This window comes from Pundamilia nyererei, unplaced genomic scaffold, assembly GCF_000239375.1.
Source record: "Pundamilia nyererei isolate P.nyererei 1_Seehausen unplaced genomic scaffold, PunNye1.0 scaffold00349, whole genome shotgun sequence".
NCBI classification, from domain to species: domain Eukaryota; kingdom Metazoa; phylum Chordata; class Actinopteri; order Cichliformes; family Cichlidae; genus Pundamilia; species Pundamilia nyererei.
In genome coordinates this window covers 109,012-126,930 of record NW_005187750.1, presented here as the reverse complement: position 1 = coordinate 126,930, position 17,919 = coordinate 109,012, and the positions used below count along the sequence as shown (strand labels likewise).

Here is a 17,919-nt window from a genome sequence, read left to right as displayed (position 1 = left end):
GCTTTTACATATTACATTGTTTTATTACTATTATTAATGCATTAGGCTTAATGCAGCAGACTGTGACTGTTGTAGCTGCTGGAACTGGAGTTCATTTCAAGAACCATATACACTATTTATTACATACATACACTATTTAGTCATTTCATTTAACTTAGAACCTGATGCGTGTAAAGCAGTCTGGCTGGATTGTTTGTTGTACGTCATTTCCCTGATTTGTCTCCCTTCACTGAAACTGTCAAATAAAGGCGATTCTGGGTCGAGGTGGGTGCAAGCCGATGAGGCAGGTTACAGTCTGGACAGGTAGTTTGTCGCAGGGCTAACACGGAGAGGCAGACAACTATTCATGCTCACACTCACACGTACAGCCAATTTAGAATCACCAGTTAACTTAATCTCTCTGGATTGTGGGAGGAAGCTGGATTACCCACACATGCACAAGAAGAACATGAAAATTCCTTACAAAAGGCCCAGCCAGCCAAAAGAACCCCTTCTTGCTGTGAGGCATCATTGCAAAAGTTCTTTCTACTTTCTTATTTTTATAGTTTTATATTATTATTATTTTCATAGAATTAACTAGCCCTGTACCTGCGCCCTTCATAGACTTTGTGCATTTCATTACCAAAGCAGTAAATGATCTTAAATTAAATTAAAATTACTGGTATCTCTTGATCTTAATTAGTGGCAGACAGAACAGAAACACCCTATATGGTGAATACTTGATGTTTATCATAGTGCTAAAATCCTCAGTCTCCAAAAACAAGATCTGAACATTTCTGTGGAGCACGGCTATGATTGGGTGGTCTGCCTGCAGTGGACCTTGTCTCTCTTATCTTTCTTTGAATGTGTAACTCTACTCTCCTGTATTTCCCTCATTCGGACCTCAGCCAATCAGACATCGGCAGCGAGAAAGAGAACCCCCTCTCCCGGAGACCGTCACCATGCCAACCCCCTGCTCAGTTCACCTGCAAGGATTCGGGCTATGAACCTGCCACTTGCACCTCCACCACTACAGCTGCAAACTCCTACCAGACCGAAATCCACCACCAAGCAGCAGACAGAGATCTGGGTGCGGACTTATCGCTAGCCAGTCAGAGAGAGGAAGGGGAGGGCTGGGACCGCGAGCAGGCAAAACGACTGGAGGAGAGGAACAAGTGGTTTGAGGAGGGGCTCCCCGTCAATGAGATGGGCAGCAGGTGGGAGTCCATGGAGCTGAAAAAGGGGAGTGTACCTGTGCCTGTTATTGAAACTATGGACTCTGAAGTTAACAGGAAGTGGGTAGAATTTGAGACAATGTCATTTCAGGACATGAGCTCACAGTCTCTCATAGGCACCCAGGCTTATCAGTCAAGCACCGCACAGGCATCTGCATCTCTACTTACTCCCCAGAGAGATCACTCACCACCTCAAGAGGTCAACCAGTCTGTCACCGGGTCACAAACTGATACATCAAACATGAAGGAGGCTCCTCCATCCATAAATGGCGCCCAGATCACAATGAGTACAGCTGAAGCACTGCAAAAAGAGGTAGGAGAGAACTTTCATGTTAAAAAAAGTGATGCACAGAGTCAGGGCAAGAAAATTATACTATTATCCAACAGGGATCGGGATTTCAGTCTTTTTTTTCACCTCCTCCCTCTCTACCCCTACACATTTTCTATAAAACAATCTTCCAGGCTGTTTTTCTTCGAAAGCAGGTGGAGAGCATTAAGAGGGAGCGTGCGGCCATGGGTATAGAGGTGGAGAGTCCCTGTGGCACTGGGGCACTTTGTAGGGCCAGACTGGAGGCCATGGAAGTAGCACACAGGAAAGCACTGCAGGAGCTGCAGGAGAAGCATGCCAAGGAGATAAAAAAGCTAGAAGAGGAAAAAGACAGGATGCTACAGGAGGAGAGCCAAGCAGCTGCTAAAGGTGAGTCACGGAGTATCAACAGCAACAGCAGCTTCAGCTAAACATGAGGATTTGCTTTTTGCTCTCTGCAGGGTGCAGTATTTATTTTAACTAAAATAAATAATTATGAATCTTAGCCCTTGGTCCCTTACATGCATGTTACACAGTCATATCATTTATCAAGATTGAATTCCTTCAGTCCTAAACCTCACAATAGTAGAGTTGATACTAGACTCCAATTTACTTTGAAAGTTAATCTTTTGAAAATAAAGATCTTGCTTTAGGTATGAGGGACCATTAATTTATGACCGTAAGGCAGTATGCAACTATCCATCCACTCTCTTAGCCAGTTAATCCAGTGAGGGTGTTTTCTACGAATTCCCTCTTACGGCTCAGACTAAATCCTGGAAAAGATTAAAGTTGTGCACAAATCATTTCAGCCATTATTAGACCTACCGAGGATGACAGTGTGAAACGACTGCACTGAAATGACTCTTCTTTATTCGTCATCTAAGTGAAGAAATTGATTAATTCATTCTTTCATCTAAATTTTAACTTTTTAGGGACCTGCACTAAAACGTATTTCATGCCAAAAAAGGCATTTATTGATTTGCAATTCAGTAAAATTAACATTTCTTGACTGATACATGAGAGTCAAGAAATCATCAGCTCACACATATGAGAAACCTATTAATACCAAGTGTGTACACAAAAAAGGAACTGGACTTGGAGTCATAGTGCAACAAAACAGTGGTGCAAAAATAGAATATATGGTATTTACTGTATACAGTACTACCTACTGATGCTGCTGTCACCTGCAAGCCTATTTTTGGTGTTCTTGTTTTAAGGTTGTTTACTGAATGCATTAACTAGCTAACTTACTGTTTATCAAAAGCTATGGAGGCACTGAGAGCAGCTCACAGAGAGGAGCTGGAGAGACAAGTGGAGAAGGCCAGGAAGTCGTTCGCAGGAGCGGCACATGTGGATTCATCGTGCCGAGGGCAGGCGTAAGTGTACCATAGCCCTCCTCGCTGCAGGCTGAAGATGTTCTACACTTGACCACACGCCTGTTGTGATGCATTATAATTAAGACCTCACAAAAACCTCACAACTCGTGTGTTTGTGCATGCCAGGCTCCAGGCGGATGTCTTGCACTCTGAGTTAGATGTGCTGTCAGAACGTTACTCTCAGAAGTGCCTGGAGCTGGACCGCGCTGAACACAGCAGTAAGAGCCGAGAGACAGAGCTCGGATGCAAGGAGAAGGAGCTGGAGCAGCTCAGAAGAGAGAACCAGGTTTCTGCACAGCCTTTGTTTGCAAATGAATTTGAATACAGAACAACATGATGTGTTAGAAAGTGAAACGATGACCTTCACATCCTCTTTATTTTATTCTTATACGTTTACATATTGAGGAAACATAATAAAGAAGCACATACATTGTAATACTTCTTATTTCTGAGCTACACATCTCTGTTACAGGATCTCAAGGTCAAACTGGCAGAAGAGATCAGCCGTATGCGGTATTTCATCACAGGTCAGAGGTCGGATGTGGTATCCCTTTGCAACACTGAGTGCGCTGCATCAGAATTAGAGGTATTGATTAGAGTTTCTTATATGAAAACAGATAAGCTGAAAAATATATTTGCCCACGCTCAAACCAACTTTATTTATAGCTGTGTGGAAATATTAAAGGACAAATGTTGACGTCACTGTCATCACTGGGAACCTCACAACAGCATCTGATCTATGTCTGTGGGATTTTGAACCCACTCCATAAAAACAAATGGATCAAAGTGTTTTCTTTTGCCTTGTATCCTGATTTAATGACCCCCTGTGGCGACGGTCACCTGTTTCTTGGCCTCATTTTTGTTGAGCATTCAGCTGCAGTACATATCGCCACCTACAGGCTGAAATAAAGTACATCATCATCCTGCGCATCTCTGGTGAATCAATCGACTGGTGAATCTAAGCACATCTAGGATGCATTTGAATCATTTCTTTTCCTCAGGTTCCTGCCTGTCAAATGTTTTCCATTTTTATTACACTGTAAAGTGATAATTAAAATTCTGATGGAGATTCTTTATTATTCTCTACAAAATAATAAAGAACTCTTGATACATGTCAGGATGGATCCATGTTTTCATGTTGTTCACACCAAATTCTGACCCTTCCAACCAAATGTTGCAGAAACTCATCAGACCAGGCAACGTTTTTCAAATCTTCTTTTGTCTAGTTTTAGTGAGCCCAGGCTAAAATTCACACAGTGTGGTCATCTGCTGCTGTAGCCCTTCTGCTTCAAGTTTCAATATATTGTGCTTTGAGACATACCTACATACCTTGGTTGTAATGAGTGGTTATTTCAGGTGACTTTGATTCCTATGATAATAAAGCAATCTAGCATCAACAAGGCATTTTTCCCAGAGAAATGGCACTCACTCACTGTCTGTAAATCCTACTTTCAGCTGCTTCCTTATTTACAATGAGTCACCATAGCAGGCAGCTCTGCATTTTTGATCTGGTGGGTTTTTTCGCTCTTCTCCTCTTCCCTTTTCTGGGAGGCAGTGGGGAGGTAGAGCATACAGCCCGATCCGGCGGGGAGGTGTGGGAAGCCAGATCGGGTGGCCCCCATCCGGCTCTCCTCTCTGCTATCTTATCCCTCTTGTCTTACTTCTATCACCTTTTCTATCCCTTTGAAAAAGTGAGGCTCCATAAATGTTAAAGAGGTAAGTATTATATTTTAGTTGCATTGAATAGATAGAAGAAAATAAACTGTAGAAAACTACAGTTTATTTTCTGTAGAAGAAAGAAGAGAAATAACAATGTAACATAAACCAGTGGCCTCCTTGGATGAGGGTGTCTAGTGATAATGGCCGAAACACCTGATGAATCCAAGGTCCACTACTGACAACGTGTCCCAAACTGGTAACGTTTCTGGGCTGCCTTTTCTCGTAACAGCCATCCCTCAAGATTTTCTCCATTTAAAGCAATGCATTATCAGGGATTGTAACATCTAGTCCTTTTACTGAATAAGAGGTTGTGTTTAATGTCTTACAGACTCTACTCAGAGCAAAAGAAAATGAAGTTCAGTATCTTAAAAAAGAAATCAGTTGTCTACAGAATGAAGTGCAATCTCTTACAAAGGTATGTTTTACAGTCTTATCTCTTTTATCACACAGAAATAATACACATTAAAAATTTAGAACAATTAAATGGCCTAACTATGCTTACCATGTCTGTCCTTATTCCAGGAGAAAGAAGTCGCTTATGAGCGTTTTAAGGAGGCATATGTAGAGCTAAGTGACACAAGGGGGCGTGGCCAGCTGGAGATGGGCTCACTCAATGAACACCTGAGACTGGCCAATGCTGCCCTTCAGGAGGGAGCAAGACAGACCTGACCTACGAGGACACGCCTTAAAAAATGTACTTTGACAAAGAAAACCAGCCAATATTTAAAAAGAAGAAGAAGAAAAAAAAAAGCAATATATGTTATCATGACCTGATAAGCCTAAAATGAGCCAGAATTAAAAATTATGGGTGTTAAGATTAAATAACAACAAGTGTTTTCCACATAAGAGACTCTTTATTTATTAGTCACACACAAACATGCAAACAGGAGCGAGGCCAAAACTAGTAGTTGTGATAGCCTCGCATGATATGACATTTCTGATAAATTCTTGAAGGCAAAACAAGTTAAATATTAGAGAATAGGGAAAGGAAGAGGGTGGAGACAGAGGGGTTTATTTGGAAGACAAAGTGCCCCATCTTCCTTGTGCCGACTGGTATGCTTTCAGTCAATATTGCAAAGCACCCTGTGGATGTAAATGAAAAAAAAACAGAACACAGTTGTCATCACTGGAAAAATGTCACAGATTACTTCCTTTGACATGCAGCTGACACACCCTTTACACAGTAGAAGACCGTGACTAAAGGTCCCAGCCTCAATGCTTAAAGATTGCATAAGGTGTGGCTAATAAGCACTTGAACTTTACCATTTACTTTTCCAGACTTAGGTCAATCGTCGTCATCGTCGTCTTCAGGGACAAAGATGTCGTGCTCCTCCAGGAGGGCGGCAAAGTTCTTGCTGATCAGATTTCCCACATAAAGGAAAGGCACCACCACTAATGTCATGCGGATGAGACCAAATGGTGTCTGCAAAAATCAAACAATGAGAAAAGTTATGGTTAAACCAAGAGGATGCAAGAACTATTCAGATCACTAAACATAACTAGGTTTTCTGCAGGTGTTGTGGCACAGCTGGATTCAGGGGAGATTGGTTGTAACAGAGCTGACGTTTTACAAATTTCCAGGTAAAAAACAAAACAAAACTGAGGCCAAACTGGCAGGAGTGTTTCAGAATATCTGAAACACAAAATGCTTTCACTAAAAGCACAACTGATGTCACCAGGTCATTACATCCTTACACTGAAGCTCTATTCTGAGTCATGTTGACTTGGCTCCGGAAAGCATGGTCGATGGGTATCTCCATATGAATACATGTATTTGAGTTAACAGCCCTCAGACAGTCGTGAAGCAGATTCCAGCAGAGAATCATATACAAATGTCGAAGGCCCAAAAAGAGTGGACGACGTGTGTGTGGTTACAGAGCAGATCATTTTAGCCCTTGACCTCACGGCAGTTTCCGTCCATCGATCATTAAATCAATTTCTCTTATTAACGTGTTTTTATTGCGACATTTTATTGCGACCAACTGGACATGTCCTGCCCGAACATCGACGAGTTTAGGCTTCAAGTCTATAAATTACTCGCCAACATTAGCGGCTGTCCAGCGGACGTATTTTTTAACGACACAACACTACATTTCGCCAAATAAAACGAGTCTTTGAATAATAAACGATCTTTAAATTTACTAGTGACTTATTTCCTTTAATAGCCTCCCTTTAACAAAACAAACGTTCATTTGCTGATTTAACAAGTCCGGTGCGTATCCTGTCTTTCTATTCGTCAAAGCTTCCGTCAAACCACCGCTGTCCCGCCCACTCGTAAACTCCGGTCGGCTACCTCTGTAAACTGAACGTTGGAAACTCACTTTTTCCGGCTTCGGTAGAATTGCTCCAGACGGCGTAGACACTGCGGTCCTGCTTTGAGTCGTCCTGGGTATATTTGAGGTCTTCAAGCCGGTATTACGGGTCATTATCCCCATATTTCTGGAGGAAAGTCGCAGCGGGAGCCGCAACATACTCGCCGCCATTTTTCCTGTATTTGTGACGGTAATGGGACGTTTCTAAGGGTTGGACCACATATGGGTAGGACTGGGATGCCTTGTATGGGCGTAGCTTGCGGTTTGACAGGTAAATGATGAGTAATTCCATCTTAATGTATTGTTATTATAGTTGAATGGTCTCCTACAGATAGATACAGGTGGCCGTAAAATACACATAGCTGAAGTTAAGTCACTAAGGGCCTTTTAAACTTTATTTAAAATTTACGGAACTATTTACTATGTTCATATTTAACACAGTAAACCTTTGTACAAGCAACCAACCACAGTTATCAGCTTATTATAATATCAGGATTGAAACTGAAGAGAAATAACGTAAAATACTAGCCGATGGTTATAATTCTTTGCATCTTAAACTGGGGTAAAATCAGGACTTGCAGCCAGTTTATGTGTTTATGTTTATCACCTCTGTTTGGACAGAAACAACTTTTTAGACTCAATGAGACAAATGAGTATAAAAAGTATGAGAAAAAACAAATTAAATGATCTCCTTGTTTATCTTAAGGTCTCAAGAATTTTTTTTCTTTTATATTGACATACGTCACTCGTGACAGTTTGGTTAGAAACATGCACATTTGTGTAACCCTCTGGAGGTCACTGCTCCTCATGTTCCTCCTCAAACAAAGAAGAAAGTACTAGTCATTGCTGACGATGTCTGCTGTCCTAACTGTCCTTGTGTACTTGCCTGCCCCTTGAAATCTCTAAGTCATAACATTACGGAGAGCTGAAGTGAAATTTGCAGATTTCGATGTGCCATCCTCTTGGAGGAGCTGTTCTACCTGTACAATCAGAATGAGCACCAAAGCAGGTGAAATGGAGAGTGATCCTTGACCACCAAAGTCTAATCCCCTCCTCACTGTATCAAAGGGGGAAAAAATCCTAAATGCTTTCAAGCATGTCCTTTTTATGAGACTGAGGCAGACAGGTGGAGAAACTAAAAAACGTATGGAAAAAAGGAATGCACTGCCACAACTCTTTACAAGCTGATGCAGTAGGTAACACTCATGAGGAAACTATGGTTCAGCAGTGGTAGCGCATTGGCAGTATATGGGCAGCTAAGGACTGCCCATATACCTGCAGAGTGCATCTGTTGTCAGGTGGGGGCAGTCTCAAATATCTGGTACAAGGAGTTGTTGCTGGTCCATCATCCAGCTGCAGAGAAGAGCAAAGTTGTAACATTACGAAGAGCTGAAGTGAAACTTATGTTAAAAAGCCAGTGTCTGTGCTTTTAATAGTCTACTTTTTAAACTTTGATGTTTTTTCGTGCTTTTCCCATTCCAGAAGAATGCTGCTGCCTCTCCCTTTCCTTCATAGCATCCATGTTGATCATGTTTGGATTTTGGAGGACTGCAACAGACACAACGGTAGCATAAATTAAGAATGATGTACCAGCCTGACAGACTGTAAAATGAAGCTAATGCAGACGTGCCTAAAACTGCTGTTCTGAGAGTGGCCACTTGAGGCATGGCCCAAAAGCAAGTCAGCCCACACAGACTTCATTGTTATAATGGCAGAACATTTGTTTACAGCCTGGTACCAAGAAAGGCCACTATGGAGTGAAGTGTCAAAATATCATCCCCCTTATCACAGCTGGGAGTGGGCACTTGAGACTAGCCAATCCTTCTCATATTAAAATTCTTAACTTTCAATGTCTTATTCACAATGTTTATAACTTTAGGTAGTCTTTAGTGTTGTGTAGGGCTGCCACAAACGATTATTTTGATAGTCGACTAGTCACCGATTATTTTTGCGATTAGTTGACTAATCAGATCATCATCCATTGGACATACAGCGTACAGCTTATTGCACCAGCAGCATCTGGTCTTATATAACTATCATTAGCTTACAGCTTGAAGTGTTTGTGCTAACTAAAAATAAAGACAAGATGGTAGTTTATTAATTTTTAATGAAATTTGCAGATTGTTTCGGTGAAGTTTAATAAACTCCTTGCTTTCTAAAATATAACAGGACACCGGAGTATATTCTCCAGCGTCTCACACTTCTGATAATCAGCTGTCTGCTTGACAGTTTTAGCTGTGCAAAAACTATAACTTTAATCTCAGCCAAACCGATTTACTCAGGAACAAATAAAATACTAAAGAAAGCCAAACAATAACATTTTTAAGTTATCTAAGTGACTTATATATATGTTTAACCTGACTAGCGAAAGACGGCGGTGGGTTTGAAAACGATTTGCTGGGAGTCCGGTGTTCTCACGGCTCTTGCCCCCGCCTATCTAACGAGCTAGTGGGTAACAGACGTCTCCGAAAACGTCGGAGCGCTTTTGAAAATATGTGGTGTCTTGATAAACTGAGCAGATATTTGAGGTTTACACAGCTACATTCTCGCCTGAAAATATGTTAAACGTTTATTTTGTGACCCAGAAAGAATAATAAAAGTAAAGTTAAAACTAACTAGCTGCCGCCATTGCTGACAGCTGCGCTATGAATTCTGGGACACAGCTTCTTCTTCTTCGGGGTTTTACGGCAGCTGGCATCCTTGTACATGCAGTGCTGCCATCTTCTGTTTCAGTCCGTTATTACACTCTTAAATCCTACTACTCATTCCTGCGTCCTTTGTGATCGTACAAAGCTTCAAACGATGCGTCGACTATTAAATTAGTCGTCGACGATTTTAATAGTCGACTAATCGTGGCAGCCCTAGTGTTGTGCAATGAGTCTGCTCTAGGATCCCAATCATTTTGATATTCATATATGTGTGAATATCAAATTAGTTATTATACTTATTGGCCAGTGACAGTAGCACATATTTTCTAAATATGCTGAACATTTTAGCTTTGCAACCATGTTTCTATGTGTTATTTGTAAGATCAGAGACACTTTAAACACTTTATATGTTTGTGTGGGGGGACACCGAAAAACTAAGAAAAAAAACAAAGCAGGATGATAATAATAATAATATTTGTTGGTGATATGTAACGTCACCAAACAAGCCCGCGAGGCTGACTGCAGCACTTCCTTCGCCGTTGCACTAGAGCGCGCTCCGCGGGGACGCGCATGGAGGGGGAATAGGAAGAAGGAAGAGAGGACGCTGGACAAACTTGATAACTTCTAGCTGACTCGCTAGAAATCTGTCTGTGTGACAGTGGAACTGGTTACTTATTTCTGTGTAGATTTTGTTAGCTAACAAAGGCCCCGTCTAAATTCAGTCACCGTTGTCTCAACTCACCACACGACCCGACCGGCGGACCCGGGCAGCAGTTTTCAAACAGACGTTGCACTTGCTCGGCCGACCCGAAGCCATCCAACGTCACAAAGTCACATTTATTTGCTTTTGTTCAAGTGCAGGGATAACCAGTACATTGAAGTAACGCTGTACACAAGCAGCTCGCTGGTTAAAGGCTCGGAGTCTTCCTCTTGGTGGGAAAACTTATCCGCGGTCGGTGCTGTTGGAGGAAGAGACGAGGCCTTGCAGTTGAGGAGGCTGCATGTGTTGAAGACCGCTGCTGGCGACGTTATCTGAGCACTCATAAACATGTCGGCCCAGGCACAGATGCGAGCGATGCTGGACCAGCTCATGGGGACGGGGAGAGACGGTGAGAGGGTGTTTGAGATTGGTTACTTACAAAATCAGCAGCGTTTATGACTGTTGCTAGCATTAGCCGACAAGCTAACCAGCATACTTTATGGTGACAGTGCGGCATGCTTTACAAATCATGCTAACTAGCCGGCTAGCTACCTGTTGTATTTAAGTTTGCTTGGCAAGTTAGGTTGTCGCACACATCTGTTACAAAACCAATCCAAAACAAACATCATGTCGGCATTTTATTTGGCTCATAGTCATGTGTTCATTTTTTCTTCCCTCCATTTCCTCCCTAGTATTTTTTTTATTATTTTTTTTAACCACAAGGAGTTTTATCGGACACGTTTACTGTACCTGGATGCTACAGTGGTTAGAGATGTATGACTTAATCAGTCACAGGTGCGGGCTAATAACCCAGTGTGATAGTAAAATACTGTACTTTTCATGAACGCCTGCTTTTCTGGTTTCCTTCTTTTTTTGTAAAGGTGACACCATGCGGCAGAGAATCAAATTCACAGATGAGCGAGTCTGCAAAAGTCACCTCTTGGATTCATGTCCTCATGACATCCTCTCAGGCACCGTGAGTATCGTGTTTACGCACGCCTGAACACACAAAGGAGAGCTTTATCATATTTACACACAGCCGTATAATATATACAGTAAATACAGTCACACACACAAGGCTGACAGGAAATGTATGGAGAGCATAGATGTGTTTGAGCTCTACTTCATTGTCAATGGGTTTGAAATGAAATAACTTTTATATATATGGGAAATAAACACATATCCAAACATACTAATAAGCATTTCTATTTTTACTGATCCACTCTACTAGAACAGCTTTGCATAACACACTAGCTAGCGCACAGTTTCACTTTCTAAAACATGCTGCTTTATCTTCCTCACAAGGCCAACGACTCTGAGGTGAGCTTTTTCTCTGATTGGCTGCTGAAAAAAGGCTGGTTTGGTTTCATTTAAAACTGTACTTAAACATTCAAATGTATTAGTGGGGATGTGGCCTGAGAGTCATAGACTTTGTTTTAATTACAAAGATGAGTTGGGATTAGAGCCAGATCGTGAGATGGATTCATTTTACCACTCCGATGATGTGTTGTTGCTTTTATTCATTGACTTATCCTCTTACTTTCTGTTCCTTAACTTCGACTGGACTGGACTCAAAAAGACTCTTCCGAAGTTGAACATCTACAAATTAAAACTGACAGTCAATTTAATTCCTAGAGCACTGAATATAAACAGATAGTTTGAATAGTGTATATGGAAATCATCAGACCTGTGTTAGCTTTGCTTCAAGTTAAAGGGTATCACATTTGGATTCTTTAGTGTGACATCAGTGAAAATTCTTGTGTCCAGGACATTTTATCTTGTAGCTTTTTTGTTCTTCTTCAGATTTTGGGCTAAAACGTACGAGTAAAATGAGGCAGTCAGCTAACATCATTGTCATTTTGATTCCTGTAGAGAATGGACCTGGGAGAGTGCATGAAAGTGCATGACTTGGCACTCCGAGCTGATTACGAGATTGCCTCTAAGGAGCAGGAATACTTCTTTGAACTTGATGTAAGTTGTACGCACACACCCACAAAGATATTCTCTTGAATGTCTTGTTGAACTCACTACATCTACTTTGATTGCTAAGACTTTTCTTGAGAAAGTTAGTTTCAAGCTCTACCTAAAAGACTGTTCAGAAACACACAGAAATACACACTACTAGTCAGAAGGTAGGACACCCTCATTTGTTCATATGAATGTAAGTTTGGACACAGTAAGTTTTCCTGTGTCCAAACTTACTGGAATGTCCTAACACAGAAAAACTAATTCCAGTTCAAGAATAATTATGTATTTAATTTTAACTCAGGATCATCATAATTTTTGATCAAGAGGTTTATTAGTGAAAGACGTTAATCAATATTTTTGCACACTTCAAATTTACTTTCCTTTACATTTGCAAAAAATGTCTCTAGCATTAGCAGAGGTTCTGTAGAGGTTATTCATCAAATCACTCATAAAATATGGTTGTCTGGTCCATGTATTACAGACTCATGGACTTCAGAGTAACTGACAAGTTATGTCACTTCGGTTTTCATGCATTTATTGAACATAGGAACTCACTGAGTAAAGTTAACCCTTGAATTGTAACTCAAGCCTCTTTTAGCAGCACCAGTCTCCATTGGTCTTTTGATGACTGTCTTGTTGTGTCACTCAGTCTTTGCTAAGCTTCAGGTCATGGTCTGCCGCCCTGACATTTCCAAGTAAAATTTCCTAATACCAATGTAAATGTATAGTTCCTCACTTGGTGCTCAAGCCCTGGTGTAGCAAAGCAGAATCAAACCACCATGCTCCACAATTTTGTAGTCTGCTGTCTTTAGCTTATCTTTTTTGTGGACTGTTGTCCGACATAGCTTTTCCAGAAGTCATTAGCAAAAAGTTCACTTACCTTTCCCAGCACTGAAGTATATATTTTAAGTCATTGTGTTTTTTGTGGACATTAAAGTAAAACTTTGTGTTTTTGTCATTTTGACTTGGCTGAAGAAGAAACCATATTTGAGTAATTAAATCAGTAATCCTGGTAATTCCAAAGGGTTGATAAGCTTCTTTTTTTCATTAACACAGTTCACAACATCCTTGCTTACAAGGCTACTTTGATGTCATAGAATAGCCTGGAAGGTGGTAAATTAGTCCAGACCACATTAAGATGTCAATGAGAAGGCATCCCTCTCTCCAGGCTTATCAAACGTATGGTGTAAGTGCTGCTATTAAGCTTTAAACAACTGCTTAAGATGAGAGCAGGAAATGTTTGGAAACTGAATGTTTTATAGCTGCGTTTATAAACTCACTTCATAGCAGGTACAGACTATTTAGTTCAGCCACTTTTAAATATTCTTGAGAATCCTGTAATATAATATTTCTCGGTTATTTCTGTATTTTTTCTCAGGCCGCTGAACACCTTCAGTCTTTCATTGCTGACTGTGACCGCAGAACTGAGCTGGCCAAGAAAAGACTAGCAGAAACACAGGATGAGATCAGCGCTGAAGTGGCTGCGAAGGTGACGCACTGTTGACATTTTTAGCTCTAATTATCACAGGAAGAGTCTACACATTGCCTAAAAACTATGAGCTTAGCAATCTTTTTTTTTTCTTTTTTGTTTCCTTTCATGAAAAGGCTGAACGTGTCCACGAGCTTAACGAAGAGATCGGGAAGCTGCTGGCCCGGGCAGAGCAGCTGGGAGGCGAGGGGAATGTAGAAGAGGCCCAGCAGCTGCTGGAAAAAGTGGAGAAGACCCGGGCTTTAAAGAAGGAAGCAGAGGTTAGAAATGTGTTACCTATCTAAGTGATAAGTGGTAAGATGTTTGCAGCCACATGAGAGGTGCAATTTCTGTTTACTGTTCTCGAGCACATTTGCTCACCAGCCCCACTCACAGTTACTCTTCTTATGTGTCCGTGCCTGAGTAAACACCAGTTTGTTTCACCATCTCAACTCCTGTCACACCTGGTCTCTCTTTCATGCCATTTACTTGTGAAAATGTTGTGATTTTTTTTTTTTAATGCTTTTTGTGACACTGTTAGGGAAGTAAATGACACACTGTCCTCTCAGTTGTTAATTACTTAAGAAATAAAGTGGTTTTGGGATTGGGGATCTGTCCTGTGGGGATCACACTACATGTATACTGTGCCTGACTCCAACAGCACCGGACCAGGGCACAGTCACAGCAAACACAGAGTCTAAGTGAACCAGACTCTGGGGATCGGATGCACTCGTAGGTGGAACAGATGGCCTAGTCTGTGTACACCATTGATGAAGGTTAAATGTGTGGTTTAATGACAGCGAGTTCATGGTTCATGCCAGTGTTAACCTGCCTGTCTGAGTAGAGCAGCTTCACGCTCTTCACAAAGTAACAGAACTCATATCGGACACACATTTTATCAGCTCCCAATCTGCAGCTTGCATAATAGGTCCGAATAATGAGTTTCAGGTTGAACAATTTTTATTCTGCTCCTTATAACCATAACATTTGTGACTGCAGGATATTTACCGGAACTCAATGCCTGCCTCAAGCTTTCAACAGCAAAAACTGCGAGTGTGTGAGGTGTGCTCTGCTTACTTGGGTCTCCATGACAATGACCGCCGCCTGGCTGACCACTTTGGGGGGAAGCTGCACCTCGGTTTTATTGAAATCCGTGAGAAGCTTGAAAAGCTAAGGGTAAGGATGTCCTGGAGCAGGTCTATGCTACTATATGCATGAGTATTGATTAGTACCACAAATGTATCTGTACAGTGTTATACAAACTACAGTTAAGGAGGCAGTATGCTCAGCTGTATCCAATTTAGTCATTTCATTTATACAACACTTTTCCAAATAAAGCTTCAAAGTGACAAGAAACACGTAAGGAATCAAATCGAAAACAAGAAGAATTAATTTGCACGTCAAACAAGTTTGATCAGTTCAGAAAGTCATAAGATGTGAGGGATAAGAATAGATTCGGGGGTTTGTCTCCCTGTTAGGCCTGTTGACTTCATTCATTTATTTTTTTAATTCAGAAAGCTGTTGTCGACAAACAAGAAAGAATGCGCACGAGGCGGCGAGAGGAACGTGAAAAAGAAGATGAAAGAGAGCGACAGTGGGAGCTGGAGAGGGAGCGGGAGAAAGAACGGGAAAGGGAGCGAGAGAGAGAAAGACAGCGGGAACGAGAGCGAGAGTGGGAGAGAGAAAGGGACCGAAGGAGGTAAATGATCAGAATCTGTCGTTACTGTGAAAAGGTTTCAAGTCATCGGGAAACTGAAGTGTCTCTTTTTTTAAGGTCAAGATCTAGGAGTGGAGACCGATACAGGTATGCAAGCATCACTTGATAAGTTTTTTTTCCCAGGTTGGCAAGGCGACTTGTAATTTCACACAATATAAAGCCGAATGGTGCGGTATCTGTAAATGCACGCAGTGGGGTTATTAATGCCATAACCACAAATACACAAATATGCCACAAAAATACTCAAACCTCTGCTTTCCTGGTAAAAGAGCAGAGAGGAAAACGGCAAATTCGTACGTATACTGACGTATACTTCTCGTACAAGATGTCATTTACAAGACAAAATGCTTCCGAATTCCCACAAAGTCTTTATCTAAATTTATAGCACACATCAGTACAGCCAACCCCCCCCCTTTTTTTTTTTTTTTTTTCTTTTTTTTTAGACCTAAACAATATCCTTTTCTTCTTTTTCTTTTTTCTTTTTTTTTTCCCTGCTGAAAATGATTTATCCAGGGATGGAGGCAGTTCGTCCTCCCATCGTTCAAGGCGCCACCGCTCCTCTCACTCCAGAGAAGAAGGTGGGGAACGGGATCGGGAGAGGGAGAGGGAGAGGAAACATCGACACAAGGATAGACATCGCTCACGCTCCCACTCACACAGACGCAAAAAGAAAAGGTGCAGATTTTATTCATCACTGAAACTTGCAGAAATCTGCATCATGACCGGTGTGGCGTAACATCTGAATTAAAAGGTCAATTTTAAATAGTTTCAAGTGATTCTTTTAAATGAATACTACAAGTACTAGAGCTTTACACACTGTTGCACATATTTATAACATCTATTCATTATATATAGTAATATGTATATGGCTATAAGGTGCTTGATCATTTTTCTTCTTGGATTATAGATCATTTTGACATTCAGAAACCATAGACTGTATTTAAAAGGTGGACTTAGCCACTGTAACGTCAACCAGTGGTTTGTCCTAAAGTATGAAAATATTATCCTAGTTCCCATTGCATTTATTACCTGAGTAAACAAAAAGCTGATGAGTTTAAGGTCTCGGCTGCTAGTTTCAGTTCTTAAAGAATAGACAATGATGTGCATTTGGTAAAATATGATACCTATTAGTCATAAATAAGGGAAAGTGTGGTACATTCTGATCGACAAGTAGCTACTTTGTGCAAAACCTCTTGGTTTTGTGGTCACATGTGTAATAATTAGTTTAAAATTAAATGTAACCAGCCAAATATTACCAACCATCTTTCTAACCATGGACCTTTCTTCAGCATTTTCATTCCATAGCAGACGTCACTGATTCTTTTGTTTTTTCTCTCTCTCACTTTTTCAGATCCTCCAAGGACAGATCATCTCACACCCGCGACAGAGAGCGCTCAGTGTCTCAGGAGAGATGGAGGGAGGGTGCAGGAGATGGATGGCGTGGCGACAGAGCAGATTACAGAGACTGGGAGGACAGGGAGAGGTCCACCTCTCCAGACATGGCCAGGGAAAAGGAACGAGAGAGATCCGTGTCGTGCGAACGGGACCGACGGTCCAGCTCGGAAGAGCGAGAGTCCGGGGAGATATGAACAGCAGGGGGCGCCTCCAAAGAGTTTAATTTGGATATATTATTTAGTAAAAAACATAATAAGAGCATGGAGAGATGTGAGCCTGCTGGTGCGAGTGTGTGCGCTTGTGTTGACTTTGTATACGTGTTCATGTTGAAAACGGGACATGTATATTAGGTGGGGTGGTGGTCGGTGGTGGTGGTCACAGAAACATGCAAACCAGTTTTATAAGAATGAGGCGAAGCTGATCTGGAAGCAGTGTAGTCGTCATTTTTCATGTCATGTCAATGGTCCTGTGTACAGTTACTTTCACACTGATGAGGGGAAGAGTGGTGAGAAGACTGCTTTAAGTCCATTTTTATTTTACTCACACAAAGTGCTGTACTTTTTTATCCTTAGTTTAATGTTAATACTGTTTATCCCGTTCCCTTAGGAACCTCAGTTTCAGTAGCACGTTCAGTCTCGATAATGTGGCGTGGCCCTTGCAGTAATGCTTGAAATGAGGTGTGAATGACTGAAGGCACTTCTTATGGTTGTTTTACTTGCTGCCTTCAAGCCATGACAATCTCATTTCGCAGATTTGACATGCATCGGTTAAGATGCTGTGATGAGCTTGTACTTTGAATATAAACTCACTCACTCTCACCCACCCAAAATATGTCATCCGAGTATTTCTCCCTAGACCAGGAGGTATATAAATTATGTGAATATTTGACTTGACACTTTTCAGAGGGGGGGGGTCAACTTTGCTGTGCCACCATTAATTGAATGATTTTGTATTTATTTTTTTTGGCTTCCATTCAAACAAAAAATGTTATCCAGATTTCTCTCTAACTTGTCTCCTGCTTTTTACAGCTGCATCAGATTAAACCCACCTTGGCAGCAAAAGTTGTGTGGTTGGAGTGCAACAGTTTTTTGTTGT

General features: G+C 41.3%; 3 protein-coding genes across 3 annotated transcripts; 2 read left to right on the top strand and 1 right to left on the bottom strand.

The window, feature by feature from the left end:
• The first annotated feature begins 843 nt into the window (after positions 1–843).
• LOC102208964 (myosin phosphatase Rho-interacting protein-like) lies at positions 844–5,376 on the top strand. Its single transcript, XM_005752239.1, has 7 exons — positions 844–1,527; positions 1,698–1,911; positions 2,786–2,897; positions 3,024–3,183; positions 3,370–3,483; positions 4,945–5,031; positions 5,139–5,376. The coding sequence occupies exons 1-7, from the start codon at positions 844–846 to the stop codon at positions 5,283–5,285; spliced, it is 1,518 nt and encodes a 505-aa protein (XP_005752296.1). The 3' UTR covers positions 5,286–5,376.
• Positions 5,377–5,450: 74 nt separating this feature from the next.
• Positions 5,451–7,169, bottom strand: smdt1b (single-pass membrane protein with aspartate-rich tail 1b). Its single transcript, XM_005752215.2, has 3 exons — positions 6,938–7,169; positions 5,880–6,039; positions 5,451–5,699 (listed from the first exon to the last, which is right to left on the bottom strand). Exons 1-2 carry the CDS (start codon positions 7,097–7,099, stop codon positions 5,902–5,904), a joined length of 300 nt encoding a protein of 99 aa, XP_005752272.1. The 5' UTR covers positions 7,100–7,169; the 3' UTR covers positions 5,451–5,699; positions 5,880–5,901.
• A 2,911-nt stretch (positions 7,170–10,080) lies between these two features.
• On the top strand, positions 10,081–17,885 carry LOC102202464 (putative RNA-binding protein Luc7-like 2). The gene is made up of 10 exons (XM_013915694.1): positions 10,081–10,685; positions 11,158–11,252; positions 12,149–12,247; positions 13,623–13,733; positions 13,850–13,993; positions 14,712–14,888; positions 15,227–15,411; positions 15,487–15,516; positions 15,943–16,104; positions 16,781–17,885. The coding sequence occupies exons 1-10, from the start codon at positions 10,625–10,627 to the stop codon at positions 17,016–17,018; spliced, it is 1,302 nt and encodes a 433-aa protein (XP_013771148.1). The 5' UTR covers positions 10,081–10,624; the 3' UTR covers positions 17,019–17,885.
• The last annotated feature ends 34 nt before the right edge of the window (positions 17,886–17,919 follow it).

Excerpts from the sequence above, each read along its gene's own strand:
- LOC102208964 (XM_005752239.1), top strand. The coding sequence starts at position 844 with ATGTGTAACTCTACTCTCCTGTATTTCCCTCATTCGGACCTCAGCCAA. Across the intron at positions 1,912-2,785 it reads GAGCCAAGCAGCTGCTAAAG|CTATGGAGGCACTGAGAGCA; the intron begins GTGAGTCACGGA and ends GTTTATCAAAAG. Across the intron at positions 3,184-3,369 it reads AGCTCAGAAGAGAGAACCAG|GATCTCAAGGTCAAACTGGC; the intron begins GTTTCTGCACAG and ends TCTCTGTTACAG.
- smdt1b (XM_005752215.2), bottom strand. The coding sequence starts at position 7,099 with ATGGCGGCGAGTATGTTGCGGCTCCCGCTGCGACTTTCCTCCAGAAAT. Across the intron at positions 6,040-6,937 it reads TTCTACCGAAGCCGGAAAAA|ACACCATTTGGTCTCATCCG; the intron begins GTGAGTTTCCAA and ends TGATTTTTGCAG.
- LOC102202464 (XM_013915694.1), top strand. The coding sequence starts at position 10,625 with ATGTCGGCCCAGGCACAGATGCGAGCGATGCTGGACCAGCTCATGGGG. Across the intron at positions 12,248-13,622 it reads AATACTTCTTTGAACTTGAT|GCCGCTGAACACCTTCAGTC; the intron begins GTAAGTTGTACG and ends ATTTTTTCTCAG. Across the intron at positions 15,412-15,486 it reads AGAGAAAGGGACCGAAGGAG|GTCAAGATCTAGGAGTGGAG; the intron begins GTAAATGATCAG and ends TCTTTTTTTAAG.